Raw genomic sequence first — 27,688 nt, forward strand, 5'->3', positions numbered from 1 at the left:
TGGACAGAATCAATTTTAGTAGCAGTAGACCTGGTTTTTACAAAGAACTGTATCGCTGCCAACAACTAGCATTTCTCAAGGACCTACCTGCTTACTCATTCAGTTAAGCGGAACTTCTACAATGGCACCATCCCGTGATCTCCAACATCATCCCCATTCTCACAGTAGGAAAGAGAACTTATCAGGTCAGTTACTAATATAGCCCAGAGATTTGCTGCTTGCTCAATCACTATAGAAATAACAAGTGCTCCTACATCCAGTCTCAGATGGTTTTACAGCCTGCCCAGCAGGGGTGATGGAACGATTGTCTATGGCTTTTAGACTTCGGCAACAAATCTCTAGCTGTGGCCAGCAATGAGTGCTGCTGGTAAAGAGAAGTGCCATGTGGGCTAGAATTAACTCCTGGCAATTTGATCAAACATCCATTTCTCTTGCACAGCCCCCACTGCACATGTGCAGCAGGTGTGTGACATGATTCTGACAGTGCAGGGATGCCACTGCCCGTCAGCATTCTGCATGCATGCTCTCACCTTGGCTGGGCATCTGTGCTCCTACTGTAACCCCAGCACTCATGGACAGGGGCCTCCAGCTTTCCACCTTATGGGTCTGGAAGGAGGGGATTGCTGGTACCAAAGCCTGGGAATTGCTGGAAAGGAATGGGAGGGGATTGCTTGTGTCTATCTTTGGTGATAGATGAAACTTCTCTTAGGCACTACCCAGAGGAAACAGGGTGCTACCAGAGCCAGGACCTGAGTGCCTCTCCCAGGCTTTGGGAGGCTCTCTGAACCCCTCAGTGAGCAAGTGAAATCCAGAGCTTTACCTTGGACCAGCCATGTATGGAGTGCTCTAAACCAGTGCTTGGACATCAGCACCAGGGTCAGCCTAGCAACTTGTTACCCTGTCATGCAGGGACCAGGCAGTGCTGGGCACACCCAGCTTTTTGATGGGAAGTGGCTCTGGCTCCAGTTTGGAGCACCAGATGGGATCCTGAGGCAGACATCACCTCAAAGGGAAGATGCCCCTTTACTGGGGCCAGTAGGGATGCAAGAGGAGAGTATGGGGGCTGGGCATTCTAGAGATGCTGACAACTGCAGTGGGAGGCACTTGCAAAGCCTAAAGGGGCTGGAGCTGAAACTCTTGCTGCACAAGGTGCTTTTAGAAGAGAGGCTGCTGTGCCCAGCCAGGCCCAGTGCCAGTGGAGCCGCTGGGAGCACAATGCTCATGGCTGCTGCACGGTGGAGGCAGAGGTGCTGATCAGGTCCTGAGGGAGGCTCTCACGTGCTTCCTGCATCCGGCGCCGCGCCCTCTGGAATGCCTCTGCAACAGAGCATCCAAGCATAGCCTCAGGACCCACTGACACTCCTGCTAATGCAGTCTGTCAGGGGAGGGGCGGGATGGGGGCCTGTCTGGCTAACACGGTTGCGCTCTCTCTGGCTGGCTATAACAAACTCTCCCATCCATGAAGGGCCTGTCTGGCTAACATGGTTGCGCTCTCTCTCTCGCTGGCTATGACAAACACTCCCATCCACGAAGCATGAGACCCTGCCTGCTCTCTTGAAATTCCTTCCCCTCCAACCATGACTCTACACTGCAGCACCCCACAGCCAGCCTGCACAATATAAATGCCAACTACTTACTTGTGACTGGTGTCCTTTGAGGTGGATTTGACATTCACATTCTTGGAACTTGTGCGGACCAGTGCAGCATGAAGGTAGAACCTTCCGGTAGCAGTGCCTGTTAGGGTGCACTCTGAGGAAAATAGGTATAAAAGGGCATAGCGCCCGTTGCCACCTCAGTTCCTTCCACTGCTGAATCAGAATACCAAGATACTGAAATTTGGACTCCACAGTAGTGGGGAATGTGAATATGCAGAATCCATCTAGAACAACTCTGGTTTCAAGTAAGTAACCTTCCTTTCTTCTTTGAGTGTCCTCTGCATATTCCCACTCTTGGGATAGTTTGGTAAGCAGTACAGTAGATTTGAAGGAGGGATGTGGAGTCTTCATTAAACAGAGACTGAAGCACCACTCTAATGAGCATCAGACCTGGGAGCCAAATTCAATGCATAATGTGTTGTCAGTCTTCCATGTAGCAGCTTTGCATATTTCAGTAAGAGGAATATGTTAGGCAAATGCCGTAGTTGCAGCCACAGCTCTAGAAGAATGAACTAAGTGGATCAGGCCTAGGAGACAGACCCTCTACAACACTGTTCAATACACTGGCTAACCCATCTAGATAGGGTCTGGGATGAAATGGCCTTACTCTTGCAGTTTATTTTATATGAAACAAACAAACTGGAAGAGGACCTAAAGCTTTTAATTCTATGCAGATCTGATCCTGAAGCAGCAGATGATACAACTGAGGTAGGGATCTGAGATACATAAAGAGGTGATTAATTCTTTCTCAGTAAACTCACTGGGTCTTATTCGCTGGAGATCCTGCTTGCTGAGGATCCTCCTCACTCAATGTCCCATTTCAGTTACTTCTTGGGAGAGCAATGCAATATGGACAGCCATCTGTCTTGGATGGTGTAGACACAACAATCCTGAATCTTGGCAGGGGTTAGACTCATAGAATATTAGGGTTGGAAGAGACCTCAGGAGGTCATCTAGTCCAATTCCCTGCTCAAAGCAGGACCAACACCAACTAAATCATCCCAGCCAAGGCTTTGTCAGGACGGGCCTTAAAAACCTCTAAGGATGGAGATTCCACCACCTCCCTAGGGAACCCATTCCAGTGCTTCACCACCCTCCTAGTGAAATAGTGTTTCCTAACATCCAACCTAAACCTCCCCCACTGCAACTTAGACCATTGCTTCTTGTTCTGTCATCTGCCACCACTGAGAACAGCCTAGCTCCATCCTCTTTGGAACTCCCCTTCAGGTAGTTGAAGGCTGCTATTAAATCCCCCCTCACTCTTCTCTTCTGCAGACTAAATAACCCCAGTTCTCTCAGCCTCTCCTCGTAAGTCATGTGCCCCAGCCTCCTAATCATTTTCGTTGCCCTCTGCTGGACTGTCTCCAGTTTGTCCACATCATTTCTGTAGAGGGGGGCCCAAAACTGGATGCAATACTGCAGATGTGGCCTCACCAGTACCAAATAGAGGGGAATAATCACATCCCTCGATCTGCTGGCAATGCTCCTACTAATAAAGCCCAATATGCCGTTGGCCTTCTTGGCAACAAGGGCACACTGCTGATTCATATCCAGCTTCTTGTCCAATGTAATCCCCAAGTCCTTTTCTGCACAACTGCTTCTTAACCAGTCGGTCCCCAGCCTGTAGTGGATTATGGGATTCTTTCTTCCTAAGTGCAGGACTCTGCACTTGTCCTTGTTGAACCTCATCAGATTTCTTTTGGCCCAATCCTCCAATTTGTTTAGGTCACTCTGGACCCTATCCCTACCCTCCAGCATATCTACACAGCTGCAAATTTGCTGAGGGTGCAATTAATCTCATGATCCAGATCATTAATAAAGACGTTGAACAAAACTGGTCCAGGACCAACCTCTGGGGCACTCCTCTTGATACCGGTTACCAACTAGACATCAAGCCGTTGATCACTACCCGTTGAGCCAGACAATCTAGCCAGCTTTCTATCCACCTTATAGTCCATTCATCCAATGCAAGACACTAAACAAGCCAAACTGAGTGAACAAAGCCTGTCCACCGTAGATTTGCTGTTAACCTTGTGTCTTTTGCTAATTCATCTATGGGATAAAACAAAGGAATTCATGCTAGTAGTAAACCCTTTAAAGATGTGGGACATACCTGATTTCTGGAAGAAACTGTTGTACATGCTAGGGATGGTGACAAGACAGCCCCACAAGCATGTTACTTTTCAGCCTATATCTGTAAACAGACTGAAAGCTTAGCACAGCAGCAAAAGCATAACAGGCCCCTGCTGCTGTGTAGAAGGGGAAACTGAGGCACACCACCTCATGGCATTGGTGGCTAAATGCCAAGACACTGCCATTTTAACAGATATTGCTGTCTGCATTCTGTTAACAATACTACACCCCAACCTGTTTTCAGGCATCTGGGGACCAGGAACCCCAAAACTGGCTAGGATCCTTTGGAGTGACATCATATGGTTTAAAGGTACTGAAAAGGTGTGTGACCAAAGACAAACAGGGATTTTACATGTACTGCCTCCACCATGGACAGTGTCCAAGTCTCTGGCAGTAAGCTCAGGAGGAGATATATATGACATAACTGGAATATGTTCTATGCTACATATGCCACGTGACATATCTCTGTAAAGGTTATGATCTACTGAATCTATTAATCCTATTTGTATGCATGTACCATTTTTGTATTCAAAGTTATGAATACTGGCCGTGTACTGGCTTGATTTCTAAATAACCTTAGTAGAGCATTTGGACAGTTCCTGGAGAAAGGAATTTGCAAAGTTAAGTGCCCAATCAAGAAGCACTTAAGGAACAATGCATCTTGGAATGGTCCAATCCACGTAAGAAGTCTACCTGGAGACATTCAAGATACCATGGGGCAATGGCTTCTGCCTGTAAAAACTGTGAGTCATGCATGGAGATGTGACTTGTCCAGTTGACTCCAGAACTCCATCCTGGAGCTGGACGGACTTTGCATAGGAGAGAGGAGAGGGTCTCCACCCACAAGAGAGTCTATTTAAACCCCTGGGAGACCCCTCCATAGGGTCTTCAGCTGGCTAAAGAGAGAGCCTCCCCCATCCCCAAAGATACAGTACCTGAAAGAAACTGGAACAAAGGGCAACAATTATTGGGAATGTGAGTGACTGCTGGACCCAGACTAGGAGGAGATTAGTCTGTAAAAGGAAGCTTACTGGAACTGGGGAGGTTTTTATCTGTATTCAGTTTGATTAGACATAGATGTGTGTGTTCTATTTTATTTTGCTTGGTAATTCACTTTGTTCTGTCTGTTACTACTTGGAAGCACTTAAATCCTACTTTCCGTATTTAATAAAATCACTTTTACTTATTAACCCACAGTAGGTATTAATACTTTGGTGGGGGGGGGGAACAGCTGTGCATCTCTCTATCAGTGTTATAGAGGGCGAACAATTTATGAGTTTACCCTGTATAAAATGGATTTATTTGGGGTTTGGACCCCACTGGGAGTTGGGCATCTGAGTGTTAAAGACAGGAACACGTCTGTAAGCTGCTTCCAGTTAAGTCTGCAGCTGTTAGGGGACATGGTTCAGACCTTGCAGCAGGCTAATGGGTCTGGCTCAAACCAGGTAGGGCACTGAAGTCCTAAGCTCCTAGGGCAGGAAAGCAGGGGCAGAAGTAGTCTTGGCACATCATTTGGCAACTTACAGGGGTTTTCTGTGATCCAAGCCGTCACACATACTTTAACTTGCTGGCAAGAATACTATGGGAGACCGTATCAAAAGCTTTGCTAAAGTCAAGATACATCACATCCTCCGAGCCAGTTATCTCATCATAGAAGGCAATCAGGTTGATCAGGCATGACTTGCCCTTGGTGAATCCATGTTGACTGTTCCTGGTCACCTTCCTCTCCTCCAAGTGCTTCAAAATGGATTCCTTGAGGACCTGGCTCCATGATTTTGCCAGGGACTGAAGTGAGGCCTCTTTCTTCCCTTTTTTAAAATATGGGCACTATGTTTGCCTTTTTCCAATCATCTGGGACCTCCCCCGATCACCACAAATTTTCAAAGATAATGGCCAATGGCTCTTCAATCTCATCAGCCAACTCCCTCCGCACCCTTGGATGCATTAGATCTGGACCCATTGACTTATGCATGTCCAACTTTTCTAAATAGTCCTTAACCTGTTCTTTCACTACTGCAGGCTGCTCACCTCCTTCGCATACTGTGTTAACCAGTGCAGCAGTCTGGGAGCTGACCTTGTCTGTGGAGACTGAGGCAAAAAAATAAAAAAAATAAAAAAGCATTGAGTACTTCAGCTTTTTCCACATCATCTGTCACTATGTTGCCTCCCTCATTCAGTAAGGGTCCCACACTTTCCCTGACCTTCTTGTTGCTAACATACCTGTAGAAACCCTTCTTGTTACCCTTCACATCCCTTCAAATCCCCCCTCACTCTTCTCTTCTTCAGACTAAATAATGCCAGTTCCCTCAGCCTCTCCTTGTAAGTCATGTGCCCCAGCCCCCTAATCATTTTCATTGCCCTCCACTGGACTCTCTCCAATTTGTCCACATCCCCCTTTTGTAGTGGGGGAACCAAAACTGGACAGAATACTCCAGGTGTGGCCTCACCAGTGTCAAATAGAGGGGAATAATCACTTCCCTCAATCTGCTGGCAATGCTCCTACTAATACAATCTAATATGCCGTTGGCCTTCTTGGCAACAAGGGCACACTGCTGACTCATATCCAGCTTCTCATCCACTGTAATCCCCAAGTCCTTTTCTGCAGAACTGCTGCTTAGCCAATTGGTCCCCAGTCTGTAGCAGTGCATGGGATTCTTCCTTCCTAAGTGCAGGACTCTGCACTTGCCCTTGTTATTGGAACAACAAACTTGTTATTGGAATAACAGAAACTTGGTGGGGCAGTTCACATGACTGGAGCACTGCTATGGATGGGTATAAACTGTTCAGGAAGGACTGTTGCGGTCTGTAGCAGGGTGCTGGTGCAAAGGCACCTAATGAGCCCCTGCTCAGCCAGCCCCAATCAGGGGAAATAGATTGGGGCTGGGGAGAAGCCTGGTGCCTGGCCTGTAGAACTGGCTGCACCTGTGGGCCTGATGGTTCAAGGGCTATAAAGGCTGGCTGGCTGGCAGCCAGAAGAAGGGGGAATGGCCAGGGGAAGGTCAGTCTCCAGGCTGAGGGCAGACTCTGTTTAGGTGAGGAGATTATCAGGCCTACAAGCTCTGTACATAGCATAATACTGGTGGTGGGAGAACATTGTGTAAATAAAAGCCACAGGTGCTGCATAACTAGAAGCCTCTCTGAGCTTTATTGGGGCAACCGCGCCCTAGGAAGAGGGGCGGGCAGAGGACTGGTCACAAGGTCCCTTCTAACTCTATTATTCTATGAATATAGCTGGATCTGAGAGAAGATACAGGTCTGAGTGATTCTGTGCTGTGACTCTGATCGTACACTGTTGAGCTGCCGTGCTTGAATCCGATGGTCTTTTCAGGTTTGAGTCACTGGAACAATCCAGAGATCTAACATTGGTAGGTCTCAGATCCATGTGTGAATGGTCTGAAGACCTACCTGACACATGCTTAAATTTATTCTTTCTTTTCCTGGGGACTGAAATAGTAGGTTCTTGTAAGTCATCTGAATACTTTGGTGGTCTGTCTGGTAGCGGTCCCAAGGGAGGTCTTAGAAGTTTTGGAGCCAGGTCTGAGGACTGGGGTCCAGTAACAGTCAGCCTGGAACTGAACCTCAACATCAAGGCCAAAAACTTTGTTGTTGCCATTTTCTTAGATCCAGATGTATTCAGTGCTGATTCCAGTCTCCTAGCCTTATTTTCGGATCCTTTAGAACAATCAGATCCAAGAGGTTGACAAGGCCTCTTTGTAATAGAAGAGCCTGAAGTCTATTTTGTTTCTCTTTGCAGGCCCAAAGTGTGAATGAGCCACAAGTAGCACAACATGTTGGGGAATGATTCTTCCCTCAGCATTTTACACAATGAACGTGTGCATCAGATGCCAGGAAGACCACTGGCAAGACACGCAGCGTTTGAACCCATGTTTCTTCATGCTAAGGTCCACCATATTGAAAATATATAAAGATTTTATCTAACTAACCTAAACTGTAATATAATTTACTCAAACTACTAATGATAAAAACTAACACCATTAGCTTAGATAAACTATATAATTACGAGCACTAACAGTCTATGAACCTAGGAGACCCAAAGAGGTTCACGTCCTTTTGCTGCTGTAGTTGGATGGAGGAGAACTGAGGTGGCAATGATTGTCACTCCCCTTTTATACCCATACTCTCAGAGCATGCTTGAGCGGGTGGGGGGGGCACATGGGCGCCCTAATGGGCACTGCTATCAGAAAGTGCTACTTACTGTCTTGCTGCACCCTCGGCGGAAGTTCCAAGATTGGGAATATAGAGGACACTTGAACAGCCACTCTCAGCACTGGGGGTTCTATCTGCTCCGACTTCATCAGGGAGCAGGTGTCAAAGCAGCTAGTCATGCTGGGTCCCAGGTGCTGGTGGGCCCTGGATAGACAATTCACTAGCTTTGCTAGCCCAGACAGAAACTCCATCCTGCCACTTGCTTGACATTTCTTTGCCATTTCCAGCAACTCTCTCTCTCATGGTTTAACCTCTGCCCTGCTGGAGTCAGGTACAAGGAGTCTGCAGGGAGGAGGGAAGATGCGTGCGGTGGGGTGTCAGAGGGGCTCTTGGGGAATGACAGCTTCTCCACTCCTTATGCAGGGAGCAAGCTGAGCCAGGGGTTCTCCACATGGCTGAGACTGACAGGAAAGAGCCTCACCCAGGACGCTGTAGAGGGAGTTCTGCTGGCTGAAGCCCCCGAGCCGGTCCAGCACACTCTGCATGTGCTTCCTCAGGGCACTGGACTCCAGGAAGGCTCTGCACAGAAGCAAAAACATCAGGTCAGGGCTGGGCAGGAGCCGCTGGCACACAAGCTGGAGGTGAGGCAGCACTTACCTGGACTGCTGCAGGCAATGGAGCCGGAACGTGACGCTCCCTGTTGTCTCTGTGCGGAAACCAAAGCGGCTCAGGCACTCTCCCTGTGGGGAAAGCACAAGTCAGAGCAGCCCTTGTCTGCAGTCAGCAGTGCCAGGCTGACCTGCAGGGAGAGTGAGCATGGCCCCTGCAAGAGGGGTAAGTGACAGGGTGGGTGCATGGAGTCTCCTTTCCCAGCAGCAGGTCACAAGCACTGAGGTCAGGCACCCCCGAGTGGTGCTGAGAAGGGCACACAGAGCTCCAGGCCATGCTGGGGCAGGGCTCACTGCTTAGGGCTTGTTAGGGGACTGACCATGCAGTGGGGGTGGAAGGCTTCACTCACTGCTCTTTGGGGGCTGTCCTGAATCCAGCCTCCTACTGAGCCCACCTTGTTTGTTCCCCCACAAACTGCTGTAAGTCTCCAGAGCACATGGGCAGCCTGCCTGCCTCACCCCACAATGAGTCCCATCTCCAGGGAGCAAGCTCAGCTACAGCACAGCTCCATTTCTCAAGGGGAATTGCACCTGCTTTTCTACACATGCAAGGGAGTTTAGTGCTAGGGAAAGGAAAGATGCTGGATCAACAGCCACTCTGCAGAGAGCAAGCCCAGAACGTGCCAGGGCAGTGCAAGCCTCCTACAGACACCCCATGGTAATGCACCCAGGGCATGGTTCAGTCTCCATAGCCCATTTGATCCTGTTCAGACAGCCAACAAAGAGGCTAGTTCTCATGATGGTTCTGGCGATGCCCACTGGGCAGCAGGCTGGAATCTGGCCCAAGTCACCCCAAGAGTTTCCTGTGAGAGGAGCAGAATCTGACTCAGAGCAAGCGGCACAAGCCCCGAGGCTGAACTCACCTTGAAGATTCCTGGCACCCTGACGTAGGTCATGTCCTCCAGTTCAGGGGACCCACCAATGAAAAACCTCCTCAGCTCAGAGACCGTCCCTAGCTCAGTGGGTCGCCAGGTCGGGGCTGTCAGGGTGTGGAACCCTGTTCCAGGAGGACGAGGCCAGTTAGAGAGGTATGTCCACAAACCCATTGAGACTCACAGGGGAGGAAGGTAGGAAGGACAACTGTCCACCAATTCCCTCCCCCCACAAACGGGCTGGAATGGATGTGAGACAGACCTCCCCACCCTGCTCTCGTGCAACTAACAATGGAGATACTGCATGTGACAGGGCCTACCCTTGCCCCCCATGCACACACAGCTAACAATGGAGATACCATATGCACTTAACACAGGCCCCTCAGATCAAGCCAAGCTTTGCATTTTCCTGAGTAGAACAGTTACATTTCCCTGTTCAACATGAGGGGACTGCCCTGTGTTTCTGTAGGGCCTTCTGCCCATAGGCCTCAGAGCTTGTGACAAACAGCCCCCGGTAGGGTAGGGAAGGGTAACTCCCCTTGTATGGGGGCGGGGGGGGGTAACAGAAGTATTTTATCAGGGCTGGCTGCCTGACGTTACCAAGGGAACGGTCAGACAAAACAAAGGTCACCACTGCCTCTTGCTCCCCAGCAGCAGCACAGCATGGGACACGCCCACCTGACTCCTTCTCACTGTTTCATAGAAGGCCCACTGTGCCCCCTCACTGCGTAGTGGGGGAAATCCTTTCCCAGTGCCTGATGATCAGCTGAGTCCCAGGCCAAAGAGGAGCTGGCCACCTGGAGAGGTTTTACCTGGAGCTGCTGGCAGCACCACAGAGCCATAACCTTCAACCCGATACCTCTGCCAATAATCCAGCGAGAGAACCTCAAAATAGATCACAGGCCACAGTGGGAGAGAGCCTAAAAGGAGGGAGAGCAATGTCATAAATGAGCCAACGAGAGCTCTGCTGGCCACTCAGGACCTCGTTAGCAGGAATGTCCCATCCCTTCATATTCCCTGGTGTGGGAAGCAACTAATTCGCCAGATGCCCCAGGTCCATGTGGCATGGGGAGAATGTTTGCCAGATACAGAATTTTGCTCCTTTGCTCCTCCCTGGGTGAGGGAGAACCTAGGTGCAGGGCTGTGGCTGTGCAGTGCCTATGGTGTAATGTCCCTAGCAGATTCTGGCAAACAAGGCCCAGGCAGCAAGGGACTCACCTTCTGACTCATCCTCTTGGGTGAAAAACATCTCCAGAGTAAAGGGGTAGGAGAAGTATGCCACATTGTCCTGGGAAAGAGGAACAAGAATGAGATGAGAGGGCAGAGATCAGACCCTGGGCAGGGTCACCAGCATCATGCGGCACATGGCAAGGGCTTGAGAGAACCAGCTGTGTGGGGTGAGGATCCTGCTGGGGAGTGACCCCTGGCCAAGATCAGTCACACAGAGGGCATTCAATGTGCTCCCAACCCTGGAGAATCCACAATATAATGCCAGGTCTGAGACCTCTATCCCACTGAGCTGTATGAGAAACCCCCATAACACCTCCCACTGTAACACTCACCATACGGAGCCAAAGTGGGCACACAGAGCTCCTCACAAGCCCCATCAGCCTTCAAAACCACACCACCAAAAAGTGCCCTATTTTGCCCCTTACCCTGCCCAGGGTCTTGGTGGCACAGGTCTGCGTCACCCCAGAGAGCTGCTGGAATGCTGGGCTCGACCAATCTGGCAGAAGAAGAGGAGGCTGTGAGGTGAACGACTAGTGCTGTAAGAAAAGCTGGGTGGGCTGTCCTGGAGCAGCCAAGAGTGTTAGTCCTCTCTCACTGAGCTCCCCTTAGGCACTTCGCTGCCCTCTCGCCTTTCTAGCTGCGTCTCCTGGGAGAGCCCGTGAATTGGGAAAGCCAAGGGTTTAAAAACAGGGGCAGACAAACTAACCCACTAACACTGATCGAAGCCTGCTGTGCAGGCTGCAGAGTGATGCAGCACAAAGCTGAGAGCATCCTGCAAACACGACTCCAACCCACAGTGACCCTAGGGCCAGTGGCCTCCTCTCTCAGCCTCAGGAAAGTAGGACTGATGGCTCAGTGTTAGTGCAGCACATGGAAATTGGACACCACCAGGCAGCGAGATCCAAGTGGGGCCCAGTGCTGATGGGGAAGAGGCGTCAAGTTCTGCTCTCTACAGTGTGCTCAGGAGGGGCCTTGGGGAGCCTGAAGGACCACAACACTGCAAAGGGAAGAGTAAGGGTAATCCACTGATCAGTGGATGTTACACATCCTTGTGCCCCAGGGACACCGTGGTGCTGACTGGCCAAGAGCATAAGGGGTGCATGGGGTTTTAAAGGGTTCACCTGGGTTTAACATCTGTATAATAGCTAGCTAAAAGGAGGCATGTAAGGTCTTCACTGAGAACCTGTAGCCCATGATAATCATCATAATCACTGCAAAATGTTTGTAAGGCTGTTATTTAAAAAGCTATGTGTCTATGCTGAAAACTGTGCTTTAAGATATGCAAGTTAAGCAGGTCACTACAAGGTGATAAACCAGTTCTGATCAGGCAGGGGGTAGTACACACTTATCTCCCTGGTTGTTCATTGTGCATCTAACAGCATAAGTCTATTTGTACACAGAGCCAACTGCTACGTCAAGAGATCACAACCTACAGGCGGAACACACAGCAGCAGGGTGTCCTGCTTACAATTAAGATGAAAGAAATAGTCTGGTACATCAGGACAGTGCAGAGAGACACATGGTATCCTTCACTGAGGAGGCAAGCTGAGAGTGTGACTTGTTTCAAGAAAATGGAATCACAGCCTGCCTGGTTGAAAAATGCTGATGAGCAACTCTAAGACATAACAGTACCTAGTTAAGTAAGTCTAGGTTCCAGAATGTGTGTTATGATTTTATTTTACTTGTAACCATTTGTTTCTAATATTTCTACTTGCTATCACTTAAATCTCTACGCTTTGTTAAATAAACTTTTACTTGTTTTCACTATACCCATATTGAAGTGCTGTGTGTTAAACAGAGCAGTGAACTGAAGGGAAACTGCCATGCTAGTGTGCATTGCTTCTTTGGGAGCAGCAGATCTGTGAATCCTGAGAGTGAGCAGGATTCTTGCAAGGGAATGCTTGGTGGAGTTGGGGGTTGCTAACCTGGAGAGAGAGAGAGCAAGACTGGCAGACCTGGAGGAAACTGCTTGTGTTGGTAAACTGTCCCCCCCAACAGGCACAGATAACGCTTCTTCACACTAAAGCCAGGTGGTAGTGAGCTGCCTCACAACCCTAGGTACTTCCAGATGCATCAAGCTTGGCTCAAGCCATAGAGACTCATGCTCTGAAAGTGTCTGGTTCAATCTCTGGTGCCAGCCAAGATGGTGGCCAACAAATTGCTTGCTTGCTGCTATGCTTGCTTTTGGGAAGGACTGATCTGGTGGACCCTATAGCAGGGTAGAGTTCGTAATTCTGCAGTGTGGCAGGGACACTGGCTCAGGAACCAGACCACGGCTACTCACGGCTGGGCAGCTCCAGGAAGAAATGAACATAGAGATGGTCATACCCGTAGCCCTGGGCTGAAACTGAGAAGACAAGACAATGACAATGGGGTCCCCTAACCACAGCCCAATCCCTCTGGAATCCCCCATTTGCACAGGCTGGGACAGTCCTATAGAGGGTTCCCAAAGGTCCCAGTAAGGAAAGATTACTGCAGATGGTGGGGACAAGCCAGGGTCTTCTCAAAGGGGGCTTCCTTGTGTGAAACAGACTATCAGGGTTAGAAGGGACCTCAGGAGGTCATCTAGTCCAATCCCCTGCTCAAAGCAGGACCAATCCCCAACTAAATCATCCCAGCCAAGGCTTTGTCAAGCCTGACCTTAAAAACCTTTAAGGAAGGAGATTCCACCACCTCTTCAAGTAACCCATTCCAGTGCTTCACCACCTAGTGAAAAAGTTTTTCCTAATATCCAACCTAAACCTCCCCCACTGCAACTTGAGACCATTACTCCTTGTTCTGTCATCTTCTACCACTGAGAACAGTCTAGATCAGGGGTCCCCAACCATGAGGACGTACCGTCCGCGCCTGTTAGAAGGACCGGGCGCGAAACGACCCCTACACAGAGGGGCGGGGGGGGGCAGAGAATGGCAGGGTATTATGGTCAGTTGTATAATTATTTCATTATATATTACAATAATAACCGCTGGTCTAGATCCATCCTCTTTGGAACCCCCTTTCAGGAAGTTGAGAGCAGCTATCAAATCCTGGTGGGGAGAGGTGTTGACTGCAACACCTCTCCCCACCAGCAGCATACTAGTCTTGGAGGTTCTATGCTAAGTTCTGTTCTTTGCCATGGTCTCCATTACTGCCGTCGCACACCTATATGTCTGCCTGGGATGGCTAAAGGCACCCTCCAATGTGCAAACACTTCTCCTGGGATTAGTCAGCAGAGATGTGGGTCACTGGCAGGGAATCAGCTCACATCCTTCCCAGTGGACAAAGCACTTCTGACCTAGACTGAACTGTAGACCTCAGTCCCCGGGTCTCTACTGAGTGCAGAGCCTTACATGGCAGCAGGCTGCCCCCTTATCAGAGTGAGAGTCTATAACAGGCACTCACCTATCTCTCCATTCACAAACAGCCGAAGTGCACCAGGGAGAGTCTGAGACAGAGAGAACAGAATGGTAAGAAGCAGCTCAGCAATAGCTGATTGATCACTGTGCGCTCACTTCCCTAAAAAGCCCTGCCCTAAGCCAGAGCATCACTGCAGGACACTTCATAGTCATTTACACTAAAAGCCCCAGTCAGGGAATTCTCTCTGCTGGTCATAAGACGACAAGACTCCCTGGGGGGAGTGTCCTGGCTTCCCACAGGATCTAGCCAAGATTTCCAAAAGTGACTAGCCAATCTGAGTGCCCACCTCAACATTCCTTAGAAAGTTCAACCCTCTCTAAAACCAGGCCCGTTACAGCATCTCAAGCTGGTCCCAGTCACTAGCACTCAGGAAATCCTGGCTCTTGTCCCTTCCACTCAAGCCTGCCTGTAAAAAAAGCGTTAGAAGTTTTGTTGAAACAGAGAAAACACTTGGTTCCCGCTCAGCTCAAACACTTGCCACCTCCCTGGGGCTGAGACCAAGCAGAAGAGATTCCAAAAATCTGAGCAACAAACATGAGATTTTTGGATGCCATGCTAAGATCAGGAGAAAATTCAGATACAACGTCTGTGCCTCTTTAGCCATCACTGTAACCAATGGCATGTCCACACTAGAAATGTAAATCAACCTATGTTAAGTCAACTTACAACCACAGCAGTAATTAACGTGGTGGTTCATGTCCACACTACCTTCCCTCTGTTGGTGGTGCACGTCCTCACCAGGAGCACTTCTGTCTGACCTAACAGGGGCAGTGTGGGGGGCTGAGAACCTGGGCTCTCAGCTTCCCACTGGGAGCCCAGCTGCCCACCGGGCTCCCAGCTCCTTGCCAGCTGTCCCCTCCCGCCACTCTCAGCTCCCTGCTCCCCCCTGGGAGCCCAGCTGCCCCTCACCTGCTCTGGATTCCCTGCTCCTGGCTGTCTGGACTCTTGCTCTGTGCTCCCCACCGGGAGCCTGGCTGCCAGATGCCTGGGCTCTTGGCTCCACGCTCCCCGCCTGGAGACCAAGTGCCTGCCATCCTCCCAGTGGGGAGCCTCAGTACAGCGGCAACCAGGGAGCCGAGACCCAAAGGCAGCCCGGCTCCGAGCAGGGAGCCTGAGCAGCAGCCCAACTGGGAGAGTGGAGCCTGGAGGCTGGGAGAGGTCCGGGCTATAGTTGGAGCCCAGATAAGGCTTCTTCACACTAAAGGCAAGTGGTAGTGAGCCCAGCTTTCTTGTCAATTTCACGGCTCCAGCATGACACAAAAATGACAGCCAACAGCCAATGTAACTCGCAGTGTCTATACCAGGGGTAGGCAACCTATGGCACGGGTGCCGAAGGTGGCACGCGAGCTGATTTTCAGTGGCACTCACCAGTCCAGGGGGCTCTGCATTTTAATTTAATTTTAAATGAAGCTTCTTAAACATTTGAAAAACCTTATTTACTTTACGTACAACAATAGTTTAGTTATATATTATAGACTTATAGAAAGAGACCTTCTAAAAACGTTAAAATGTATGACTGGCATGTGAAACCTTAAATTAGAGTGAATAAATGAAGATTCGGCACAGCACTTCTGAAAAGTTGCCGACCCCTGGTCTATACAGACATTATGTTTCCCTAATGACACCAACAAAAGCCCTACGCCTCTCATGGAGGTGGAGTTATGATGTCAGTGTACTATAGGGCACTTACATCAGTGAGAGCAAGGCTGTAGTGTGGACACTGACATAATTAGATCAATGTAAGCTGCCTTACATCGACCTAACTCTGTAGGGTAGACCAGGGCCAAGACTGCCCCAGGAGACTTAGAGTCACCATTCTCCAAAGGCAATTTATTAACAATTCTGGCCTCAGATCACTGATGAATTCGTATTCTTACCGCATCTGTTACTCACCATCTCAAAGTCTGAGCCAACAAGGCCGTTGAGATATTCCTTGTGCCGACTGTACAACTAAAGAAAAAGAGTGGATTAGAAAAAGTCCATCATGAAGCAGTCATTTCAACTTCCAAACATGTTACAGAGAACAGCCCCAAACTAGGAGATGTATGGGGAACACGGCTCGAGACACCCAGGATGCAGATAAAGAAAACCAGTGCCAGTGCTGCAGAAGTGTCTATAAAGGTGAGAGAGATCCTCGGCTGGGTGCATCCCATGTGGGAACACGTGACAGGGTGAAGAAACCTACAACAATCCGGTGTTTTTAGGGACCTGGGAAGTCAGCTAGAGATGGGCTGGATGCGTGAACTTCTCCGCTTTCTCGTGCCTGACAATAGGTCATCTAATTCAAGTGCTGATGGCGTGGAAAGACATTTCAGATTCTTGGCATATTGGAATCCCTCCTGCAGTGAGACATGCCTCTTGAATTACAGTCTATGTTAGCAGCACCAACCCCTGTGCTCAAACAACAAGGCTGATTATCAGGCAGGCTACCAATTAGGTGAGGAAAAGGGAAAGGAGCAAGCGACCAGGAGCAGCAAACAGGGGAGTTTTGTGCTCAGACTTTTGGGAAACTGGCAGATTACTACATCTCTGCTACCATTTGGAAACAGAGACTATGACTCACACGTACATAAATTTTTACCTGCTTTAATCTCTCGATAACTCTTAAGTTAGTTTACTAAAGAATTGGCTAACCATTGTTTTTAGTGTAGGATGCCAATCGATGTGGGTGAGTGAGTGGTCTCATGGGACTGGAATATTTGTGATTTTTTTTGTGTAAGTGACCATCTATCACATAGTCCAGCTTGCCTGGGTGGCAAGATAGACTGGAGGGTCTATGGGGACTGTCTGTGACTCCATTATAACACTACTGTGGTATTTTGGGAATGCACATTTTGTACTGAGTTGGTGAAACATACTACCTGCTTTTGACAGTTTGCCCTGAGGTAGGCACGCATGGTCACAAGTCTCCAGACAGTGTGACAAGGGGTATGGAACAGCTTCCATACGTGGAGAAATTTAAAAGATTGGGACTGTTCAGCTTGGAAAAGAGACAACTAAGGGGGGAATATGACAGACGCCTATAAAATCAAGAGTAGTGTGGAGAAAGAGAATAAGGAAGTGTTTTGATACGGTCACCCACAGTATTCTTGCCAGCAAGTTAAAAAAGTATGGATTGGATGAATGGACTATAAGGTGGGTAGAAACCTGACTAGATTGTCGGGCTCAACAGGTAGTGATCAATGGCTCGATGTCTAGTTGGCAGCCAGTATCAAGCGGAGTGCCCATGGGGTTGGTCCTGGGTCCGGTTTTGTTCAACATCTTTGTTAATTATCTGGATGATGGGATTAATTTCACCCTCAGCAAGTTCGCAGATGACACTAAACTGTGGGGGGGGGGGGGGAAGAGGTAGATACACTGGAAGGTAGGGATAGGATTCAGAGTGACCTAGACAAATTAGAGGATTGGGCCAAAAGAAATCTGATGAGGTTCACCAAGAATAAGTGCAGAGTCCTGCGCTTAGGAAGAAAGAATCCCATGCACTGCTACAGGCTTGGGACTGACTGGCTAAACAGCAGTTCTGCAGAAAAAGACCTGGGGATTACATTGGATGAGAAGCTGGATATGAGTCAGCAGTGCGCCCTTGTTGCCAAGAAGGCCAACGGCATATTGGGCTGTATTAGTAGGAGCATTGCCAGCAGATCGAGGGAAGTGATTATTCCCCTCTATTTGGCACTGGTGACTGAGGCCACATCTGGAGTATTGCATCCAGTTTTGGTCCCCCCACTACAGAAGGGATGTGGAGAAATTGGAGAGAGTCCAGTGGAGGGCAATGAAAATGTTTAGGGGGCTGGGGCACATGACTTACGAGGAGAAGCTGAGGGAACAGTGATTATTTAGTCTGCAGAAGGGGGGGGAGGGGGGATTTGATAGCAGCCTTCAACTTCCTGAAGGGGGGGTTATATAGAGGATGGAGCTACGCTGTTCTCAGTGGTGGCAGATGACAGAACAAGAAGCAATGGTCTCAAGTTGCAGTGGGGGAGATCTAGGTTAGATATTGGGAAACACTATTTCACTAGGAGGGTAGTGAAGCACTGGAATTGTTTACTTAGGGAGGTGGTGAACTCTCCATCCTCAGAGGTTTTTAAGGCCCGGCTTGACAAAGCCTTGGCTGGGATGATTTAGTTGGTGTTGGTCCTACTCAAAGCAGGGGACTGGACTAGATGACCTCGTGAGGTCTCTTCCAACCCTAATATTCTATGATTCTAAGTGTTATTTACCCCTTCACATAACACAAGAACCAGGGGTCACTCAATGAATTAGTAGTGAGGTTTAAAATAAACTGAAGGAAGTACTTCTTCACACAACACACAGTCAACCTGTAGCACTCATTGCCAGTGGATGAGTTAAGGCCAAAAGTATAACTGGGTTCAAAAATGTTCAAGATAAGTTCCTGGTGGACAGGTTCATCAATGGCTATTAGCCAAGATGATCAGGGATGCAACACCTGGCTCCACGTGTTCCTAAATCTCCCAGAAGCTGGGACTGGACAATAGGGGATGGATCATTCAACACTGCCCTGTTCTGTTCATTTCCTCTGAAGCATCTGGCACTGGCCACTGTCAGAAGACAGGATACTGGGCTAGAAGGACAATTGGTCTGACCCAGTATGGCCATTCTTGTTCTTAATATTTACATGATAATCCAGAGGGGGAAGTTAATCTGAAACTCAAAATTAAGAATAAGAGTTCAAATAAAACATTTATGCACTTAAACATCTACACACACATGCAAGGAGCACAAAAACTCTGCAAATGGAAAGAATGACCCAACACTTATATGAGATTGGTTGGCGGAAGAGGACAAATTTAGCTGGACAAGAGGTTGAGGAAAGCAGCAGGAAGAGCTGGCAAAGGTTGCATCAGCTGCCTAGAGTGCAGGAACATGTCTACCATTTGTAACTCTAGTTTGCAACCTGGGTGTTTTCTTAGCTCCTGAGTTACTACTGGACCCCAAGACAGCAGCAGTCCTGAGAGGGTTTTCCCCATCTGTGCTCTGCTAGAAAAACATCCTTTCCTTCCAGATACAGGAGTCTACTACTGTCCAGGCCTTACTCCCATCCAGACTGGCCTGAGGCAATGGGCTCCACAGCAAAACCATTCAGAAAATGAAGCTAGTGCAAAATGCGCCTGCCTGCTTATCAAGCTGTGTCAGAGCACATGAGAGCTATGCTTCGTGGCCTTCAGTAGGCATCTCAGTGGAACTCGGTGCTGGATTTAGCCTAGCTTAAGATCTGGCTACCTGAGAGACCGGCTATCAGTGTCACTGTCAGCACAGTTAGTCAGTGAGGGGCTTGATCTGGAGCTGCCTCCATTTAAATAGGAGGGAGTTAGTGGCAGGGCGTTTTCTGGGAAGGTCTCTCCACTTCAGAAACAGTTGTGATGGGATCAGTCTCTTGAACTGAGTCCCCAAGGGCCTTAGTCAAAGCTGATCCTTACATCTCTGAACATGCGTTGCTCCCGCTCCTCCTCCTCTCGTTGCACCTGGGCTGAGGCATTCTCAACGGTGTACCTCCACAGCTCCCGCTTCTCACCATCCAGCTCAATCCTGCACATCCCCAGAGCACCATGGGCAAGATTCAGAACAGGACAGGCAGTGCCCACAGCAGCTATACCACCCCTAAGGCTGAGGTGGCGGCCCCAGGGGCAGCCATGTCCCACCATTCACACTCCTGGGGGTTTGCCCAGCAGCAAGGGATCATTAAGGTAACCCCCAGGATGTCCCTGCTCCTACATTTCCTACATGCCCATGGAGGTGACTGCCTGCTCAAGAGGCTCAGCAGATCCCATGATGTATAAGAGAGGAGCATGCTATGATCCTGCCTGAGTTCTGGAGCCCATGCTTCCCATTCTAGGTGCTAGGCTGCAGGGTCCCCCACTCCACAGTATACAAGGTAACCCTGGGAAAAGTGATTTTAGCCCCTCTGCACCAATCCCACCTGCAGCACTAGCCCCACACTGCTTTGCTCACCTGTAAGCACCTTTAGTGCTCGTGAAATCAGGTTTCACTGTGATCACCCCATTGCCATCCACCTTGACTGTGCAAAGAACTTGTTCATACTCCCTGTGGCCAAGCCTGAGGGGAGAGACCATAAAACAGACACCCAGTCTGAACAGAGTCCATGCGCACCAGCTGCCAGTGGACTTACGGCCCTGCCTGTGCATGTGGGCGAGGGGAAACAAACCCAACCATACCCCCACTGATCAGAGTAAGAAGGTTGGGGTGGGGGAACAAGTACAACATTTCCCACTGAAATAAGGGATTGGACGCAACAGCAGCTGGAATTGCTGATGATCTTGGAATTTCTCTCCTAGGACTGGTGCCAGGGGAATGTGGTTTCATAAGGGAGGGGGAGAGCAGGGGTTTCCCATCTAGGAGACCAGGTTACTCCGAGTCTTTACTTACGTCCCATATGGTCCCAAGTCTCCCATGATATACATGGTCTGAACAGGGGTGTTGATGACGTGGTTATTCTTAATAAATTCTTCTGAGGGCTTCCAGGTGATGATGCGGGACTTCAGAACACTTCCTGCCCTGCCAAGGAAGCCACAGAACAGTATTATCCATGGTCTACAAAGCTGCCAGGTACAAAACCCCACAGCACCAGTGCAATACAGCCCCAACACAGACAATAACATGCATGGTGGGATCCACATGCTGGGGCGCCAGAACAAGGAGCCACAATCCCAGGCCCCAGAAGCCAGATCCTTGGGGGCACCCGTGCTGGAATCCACACCGCCAGCTTCCCTGGGCTGGGGTACTCAAACCCCCCAGGCACCAGTGCTGGCAATCTTGCATTAGTGAGTTCTGAGACAGGGCTGAAGTGAGCTCTGAGCTCTTCTTTGCACTCACGTTGGTCTGCGGTCCTGTCTTCTTCTCCTTAAATTGGCCATCCTCTCTGCCAGGAAGGATGGCACCTCCTGCTCTGAGCTAGTCACTTTCTGACAGCGCTGGAAGAGAGGGCAGGGAGTGGAACTATTACAGTTATAGACAGAGCCTCTCCTTCCCCTTGGAAAGGCAGGAGCATTCACACCACAAGCGATTTTTCCTTCCTGGCTGCAGGCAGACCTGACTTCAGTCCTGGAACAGGCACATACATGTGTGCACAGCCACACATGCATAACACGCACCCGTCTCAGATGATCCAAAGTCAAAGTGAATGTGGGAAAGCCTCTTAGGGGAGAGCCCAGTTCCTGAGCTTAGCCTTCAAAATGCTACTGATCCATCCTCCATTCTCTGAACAGGGCACATTTGAGACTCTACATGTTATGGCAGCTGCCATTATAACAGGGAACAAACAGTGGAGTTTGGACTCTTGACAGCTCCCTCCAGACTTTCAACATGCACCTTTCTGAAAGGCCCAGAACTCAGCCTGGAGTTGGGGCAGTGGCTGGAGGTGTCTTGCATGAAAATATATTCTGCTGCCCTGGAGCTGGCCTCTCAGGGTACTCAGCTTCAGTTTCTTGTGCCCACCACCTGCTGAATACATCCCTCTTTCCTAAAGATTGCAGACCTGACCATGTGGAGAGCTACAATTGCACAGACAGCAGCAGCTTAGGCACAACTAAGGGCAGATACCTCCTCCAGGTTGGTGAATCGGTCATGGTCTGTGTAGGTGAAGATGCGGTAATTCTTCCGGCCTCCTGACTTCTCCAGCTTCAGGATTTCCTGGTAGTACTGCCTGTCCAAGGGGGTCTGACAGGCTGACTCATGTTGGTACAGATCCACCTCAAACTGAGACCAGCACAGAGAAAGCATAAGGGCTGCTTTGGCATAAAACATATCACAGAGATCAGAGATAGGAAGGGCCTTTAGGCTGGGATTCTTAAAGGATCCTCAGGGAGCTAAGTTCCTTTTAAAAATCATACCCTCCAGCCTTATTTCCAACCTAGTCAGAGATTCATAGATCCCAAGACCAGAAGGGCCCACTGGGATCACCTGACCTGACCTCCGGCACAACACAGGCCAGAGATCTTCTCCAAATAATTCCTGTTTGAACTAGAGCATACCTAGTCCATCCCTCAGGGGCTGACATGACTTTAATAGATTCCTAGATTCCAAGACCAGAAGGGACCATCTAGTCTGACCTCCTATGTAACACAGGCCAGAGACCTGCCTCACAATAATGCCTAGAGCAGAGCTTTTAGAAAAACATCCAATTTTAAAATTGTCAGCGATGGAGAATCCACCACAACCCTTGGTGAATTGTTCCAGTGGTTAATGACTCTCACTGTTAAATATGAACACCTTATGTCCAGTCTGAATTTGTCTAGGTTCAACTTCCAGCCATTGGATCATGTTATACCCCTCTCTGCTAGAGTGAAGAGCCCATTATTGTCTGTTCTTAGCTTTCTCTTTGTTAGACAAAATAAATTGAGCTCCTTGATCTATCACTATAAGGAATGTTTTCTAATAATTTTTTGTGGCTCTTCTCTGATCCCTCTCCAATTTACTAACATTCTTCCTGAATTGTGGACACCAGCAATGGACACAGTACTCCAGTAGCAGTCGCACCAGTGTCAAATACAGAGATAGAAGAACTTCTCTACTCCTACTCGAGATTCCTCTTTATGCGTCCAAGGATCTCATTATCCCTGTTGGCCAAAACATTGCACCGGGAGCTTAAGTTCAGCTGATTATCTACCTCCACCCCCAAATCTTTTTCAGAGTCATTGCTTCCTGGCTAGAGTTCCCTATCCTGCAAGTATAGACTACATTCTTTGTTCTCTAGATGTATACATTTATGTTTAGCTGCATTAAAACATATATTGTTTGTTTGTGCCCAGCTTACCAAGCAGTCCTCTTTACTATTTATGACACCCAAATTGGGGGAGTTATCTGCAAACTTTGCAGTGATAATTTTGTTTTCTTCCACATCACTGATAAAGACATTAAATAGTGTGTGCCTGGGGTCACACACAATCGGTGACAGAAATAGGAACAAAACCCACTTAGTATCTCTAGCTCACAGTCTTGACCTTTAGAATATCAGGGTTGGAAGAGACCTCAGGAGGTCTAGTCCAATCCCCTGCTCAACGGAGGACCAATCCCCAACTAAATCATCCCAGCCAGGGCTTTGTCAAGCCTCACCTTAAAAACCTCCAAGGAAGGAGATTCCACCACCTCCCTAGGTAACCCATTCCAGTGCTTCACCACCCTCCTAGTGAAATAGTGTTTCCTAATCTCCAACCTAGACCTCCCCCACTGCAACTTGAGACCATTACTCCTTGTTCTGTCATCTGCCACCACTGAGAACAGCCAAGCTCCATCCCCTTCAGGTAGTTGAAGGCTGCTATCAAATCCCCTCTCACTCTTCTCTTCTGGAGACTAAATAACCCCAGTTCCCTCAGTCCCCTTTAACTCCCTATTACATGTCCACTCCCTCCTGGGCTTGGTCTGGTTTCATTTTTAGTGTGTACCAAAGGACACAGCATCCCCCACTCCCCTGGGGTGTGATTCCACAGTGTGACACACCTCCCTGCCAGGTAGTGATGCTCTGCATTTAGCCTCCATTTTCCCTGTCATGGTTTCATCCTGTCGCTCCTAGTTATATGCCCATGGTTTTGTTTGTTTGTTTGGGGGGGGGGGTGTCCTTTCAAATATTGTATTGGGAGTACTTGAGGCCTGATACTGCAGATATATGAGTAACCTGACTCATGCAAGGCATCCCATTGACATCAGTGGGACTACTTGCTCGAGTAAAGCTGCTCATATGTGTTTGCGGGATTGTCCCTTAGGTGGGTTTGGTGCTTTACGCTCTGAAATCAGATAGAGTGCATAAAATCTCTATAGTATTACACTGGGGACATCCTACAGTTGGAGAGTAAAGATTAAGTTGGAGTCTGTAGTGGGGTGGTCACCTTAGTCCAGTCAGAAATGGGGTTAAAAGCAGCCAAGAGAGGCTGCTTGGGTAATCAATTTAGGGCACAGCTGACCCTCATAAAAGGGCAGGCTGAGAGAGTGGGAGAGAGATTCTTGCTCCAACTAGGGAGCAGAGAGGACCAAGCTGCCTGGGAGAGCAAGCAGGGTACCTAGGGCAGGCAGAGTTGAGGAGCCGGTGCTCTGCTACAGAGCCCTTTTAATAAAACACAGCACCAAACAGGATGAGATCAGCATGGAATGTAAGAGCTACACAGCATTTGGTTAACATTCAAGGGAATTCACTGCAGCTAAATATGTAAAATGAGGGTGGTGTACTAATTGCAAGGAAACACTAAAGATTTTCTGTACACATTGACATGTTTTCATGGAAATCAAACTACATTTTTATTGTTTTGCTTCTTCAAAAAAAAAATCTATTTTGCCTCTAAATTGCTCTGTAAATAATACATAGAATCATAGAATATCAGGGTTGGAAGGGACTTCAGGAGATCATCTAGGCCCTACTTTGAGCAGGGGGTTGGACAATCCCCGGACAGATTTTTGCCCCAGATTCCTAAGTGGTCCCCTCAAAGACTGAACTCACAACACTGGGTTTAGCAGACCAATGCTCAAACTACTGAGTTATCCCTCCCCCAACATGCCAGAGTGATCATGTTTGATGCTTTTAATGTGATATTTGAGCAATTAGTTTGTAGGTTCTTTTTTTTTTTTTTTAAACAAGACTTAAGCCCTAAATCTGCAAATACTTATACATATGACTACCAAAGGACACAGCTCATTGTTTGTTACACACCAGTGGACCACTCAAGTGTGTACAGCTACTCACATGCATAACTGTTTGTTTGTAGGATTAGGATTTAAGATTGCTGTGGTTGTAACTATGGGGCCATAGATTGCTATTCCCGGAGCTAGATCCAGGACAGACAGTAACCATAGTGCTGTTTCTCTCTCTTGGTTCAGAGTCACTGCCACAGCTTTTACATGTACCCTCCACTCATCCCTTACAGACATGGACAAGATGGCACAGGGAACCAGCTGGGATAATTCTAGATCAGAAACATGCTCCATCTCCTCCTCATGTTTTGAGGTTGCAGTGGCCACATGAGAGGTTAGAGAACACAGACCCCTCTTGAATTGCAGCAGTGAGTGCCATATCTAACTGGAACAGGCCCTTCATTCCTCTTTGGGACCTGGAGATGAAGCCAGGGCCCCTTGCACTAGTGCCAATAGGGTACTATACTACGCAGCTGTAAAATTCTGAGTATTATTTGCCACTCAAGGCAGCCTTCGACTTACTCACCTGGCTGAAGAGTTTTTCTTGCCAGCCAATTACTGCCTCTTCTTCATCATCAGGACAATTGCCACCTGAAAGACAAGAGGGTGCTGGTCACTTCTTCACACCTGTGCCTCTTCCCCCCAGCAAAGAGCACTGTGCAGCACAACAGTCCTCCCAGCATCCTCTCTTCTGTTTCAACGGCAGGACCTGCAATCCAGAAGCTAGCTGTACTGCTAGATGTGGGATTCCCAAGTCACCTGCACCTAATGAACAAGAAGCTTGACACTCAGCTTCCTGCAGGCCTTTGAGAGGGATGGTGCAACCATTAACATCAATGGCATCAGTAGGGGGCAGAAATATTACACCACCAACCCATCCCAGGATTGGGGAATGATTGAGTGGACTATATCTGAAAGGAGAGAGTAGAAGTGACACAGACAGGTCAGAGTCTTTCTTTAGCTGTGTTACAAACACTAGCTTAGATCATCAGTTCTCAAGCTATAGGCCACTGAGAACTAAGTAGTTACTGGCTCCTTCTCCTCTTTGCCAGATGCATTAAAGAAGCTACAAATGCAAGTCTTTACAAGTCCTGGCCTAATATTTTTCCAGGTAAGCAATTGCTGTAGCTGCAACAGGGATGTTAAGAGATAGCAGATAGGGGTGGGTAGAAAGCTGGTTGACAGTGGATGATAGGGGAAGTGTCCCCATGGTTCATGCTCTTGAAGTGTTTAGGAACCCCCAACTTAGTTATTCCAAGGAAATTATTTTTCCTCATTTATGCTTTGCTTTCTACAGGTCTCTGGGTTGAGAAGTAGAAACCAGCCAGGGGGGTTCACTTCACATCCACTCAATGAGCACTAGCAATCAAAAAAGCTAACAATGTTAGGAACCATTAAGAAAGGGATAAGACCGAAAATATCATCGTGCCCCTATATAAATTCATGGTACACCCACATCTTGAATTCTGTATGCAGTTCTGGTTGCCCCCATCTCAAAAAGATATACTAGAAGTGGAAAAGGTATAGAGACGGGCAACAAAAATGATTAGGGGTATGGAACAGCTTCCATATGACAAGAAATTTAGAAGACTAGGATTTTTCAGCTTGGAAAAGAATCGACTAAGGGGAAATATGACAGAGGTCTATAAAATGGTGAGGTGAAAATGAATAAGGAAGTGTTACTTACTCCATCATAAGAACATAAGAACATAAGAAAGGCCGTACCGGGTAAGACCAAAGGTCCATCAATGCCAGGTGCCCCTGAGGAGTGAACCTAACAGGCAATGATCAAGTGATCTCTCTCCTGCCATCCATCTCCATCCTACAGAGGCTAGGGACACCATTCTTACCCATCCTGGCTAATAGCCATTTATGGACTTAGCCACCATGAATTTATCCAGTCCTATTAATTTCATTTGGTGACCCCTAGTTCTTGTATTATGGGAATAAGTAAATAACTTTTCCTTATCCACTTTCACATATCACAAGAACCAGGGGGTCACCTAATTAACCTAATAGGCAGCAGGTTTAAAACAAACACACACAACACACACTCAGTGTGTGGAACTTGTTGCCCGGGGATGTTGTGAAGGCCAAAATTATAATGGAGTTCTAAAAAGAATTAGACTTATCCTCCATGAATTGATCTATCAGTGGCTATTAGCCAAGATGATCAGGGATGCAACCCCATCTTTAGCCTCTGACTTCCAGGGCTCCTACCCAGTGGCAGAAACCAGAGACAGCCGTTGTGAGGCCTTGCACGTGGGGGGGGGGGGGGTCCCCTCGGAGCAGACATTGGCCACGAGCCACCTACTTGCAGCTGGGTGGGAACTGAAGGTGGCCAAGCTGATGAGCTCCTTCCCCTGCTGGCCGGCGGGCTGCTGGAGCTGCTGCAGGAGGAGGCTGGTGGAAGTGACCCGCTGGAGGTGAACCCTGGCAGGGGAGAGGAGGAGGCAGGAGTCACCCGGCTGGCCACGGGAGCGGAGGGGGCAGCTCGCGCTGGCAGGGAGTGGGGCGCGCAGGGCCGCCTGCCCCAGGGGAGAGGAGCCCGGGGCGCTGCCCGGGGGTAGACAGGGGCCGTCTGGCCAGGGCTGCCGGCGGGGGGTGGCGGGCGGCGGACAGGGGCCGCCTGCTTGGGCCCCACCTCAGGGACACCAACCCGCGGGGGCGGGGGCGGGGCCGGGCTCCCAACACCCCCCGCCCATCTCCTCGGCGGGGCTGAGGGTCAGGCCCCCCCGGCCGGGCCCTGACCGGATGCGCAGGTTCCGCACGGGGTCCCGGGAGCGATACACCGCCCCGCCGGCGTCCGTGCTCCAGCCCGGCTCCTCCATGGGCCCGACCGCGAGCCGCTCCTGCGTGTCCCGCCGTAAAGCGCGGCCGAGTCACCATGGAGATGGGCGGGGGCGGGGCT

General features: G+C 49.1%; 1 protein-coding gene and 1 long non-coding RNA gene across 3 annotated transcripts; one reads left to right on the plus strand and one right to left on the minus strand.

Annotated features, from left to right (window-relative positions):
* Positions 1–27,688, minus strand: MKS1 (MKS transition zone complex subunit 1). 2 transcript variants are annotated; one of them, XM_039508092.1, is made up of 18 exons: positions 27,529–27,688; positions 27,092–27,210; positions 25,304–25,368; positions 21,700–21,855; positions 20,974–21,071; positions 20,527–20,655; positions 20,092–20,196; positions 19,560–19,668; positions 16,015–16,071; positions 14,107–14,149; positions 13,010–13,072; positions 11,151–11,221; positions 10,714–10,783; positions 10,308–10,415; positions 9,487–9,620; positions 8,613–8,695; positions 8,437–8,534; positions 1–1,317 (listed from the first exon to the last, which is right to left on the minus strand). In XM_039508092.1, exons 1-18 carry the CDS (start codon positions 27,606–27,608, stop codon positions 1,220–1,222), a joined length of 1,686 nt encoding a protein of 561 aa, XP_039364026.1. In that variant the 5' UTR covers positions 27,609–27,688; the 3' UTR covers positions 1–1,219. The 2 variants fall into 2 exon arrangements, with proteins under 2 accessions (XP_039364026.1, XP_039364027.1); XM_039508093.1 differs by lacking the exon at positions 13,010–13,072.
* LOC120387397 lies at positions 6,831–8,699 on the plus strand. The gene is made up of 3 exons (XR_005590149.1): positions 6,831–7,153; positions 7,543–7,690; positions 8,379–8,699. It is a non-coding gene; the product is annotated as an uncharacterized LOC120387397 (long non-coding RNA).

This window comes from Mauremys reevesii, linkage group 20, assembly GCF_016161935.1.
Source record: "Mauremys reevesii isolate NIE-2019 linkage group 20, ASM1616193v1, whole genome shotgun sequence".
In the NCBI taxonomy this organism is placed as follows: Eukaryota; Metazoa; Chordata; order Testudines; family Geoemydidae; genus Mauremys; species Mauremys reevesii.

Excerpts from the sequence above, each read along its gene's own strand:
- MKS1 (XM_039508092.1), bottom strand. The coding sequence starts at position 27,608 with ATGGAGGAGCCGGGCTGGAGCACGGACGCCGGCGGGGCGGTGTATCGC. Across the intron at positions 9,621-10,307 it reads GGTGCTGCCAGCAGCTCCAG|GGTTCCACACCCTGACAGCC; the intron begins GTAAAACCTCTC and ends CTCCTGGAACAG. Across the intron at positions 8,696-9,486 it reads GGGTGCCAGGAATCTTCAAG|GGAGAGTGCCTGAGCCGCTT; the intron begins GTGAGTTCAGCC and ends CTTTCCCCACAG.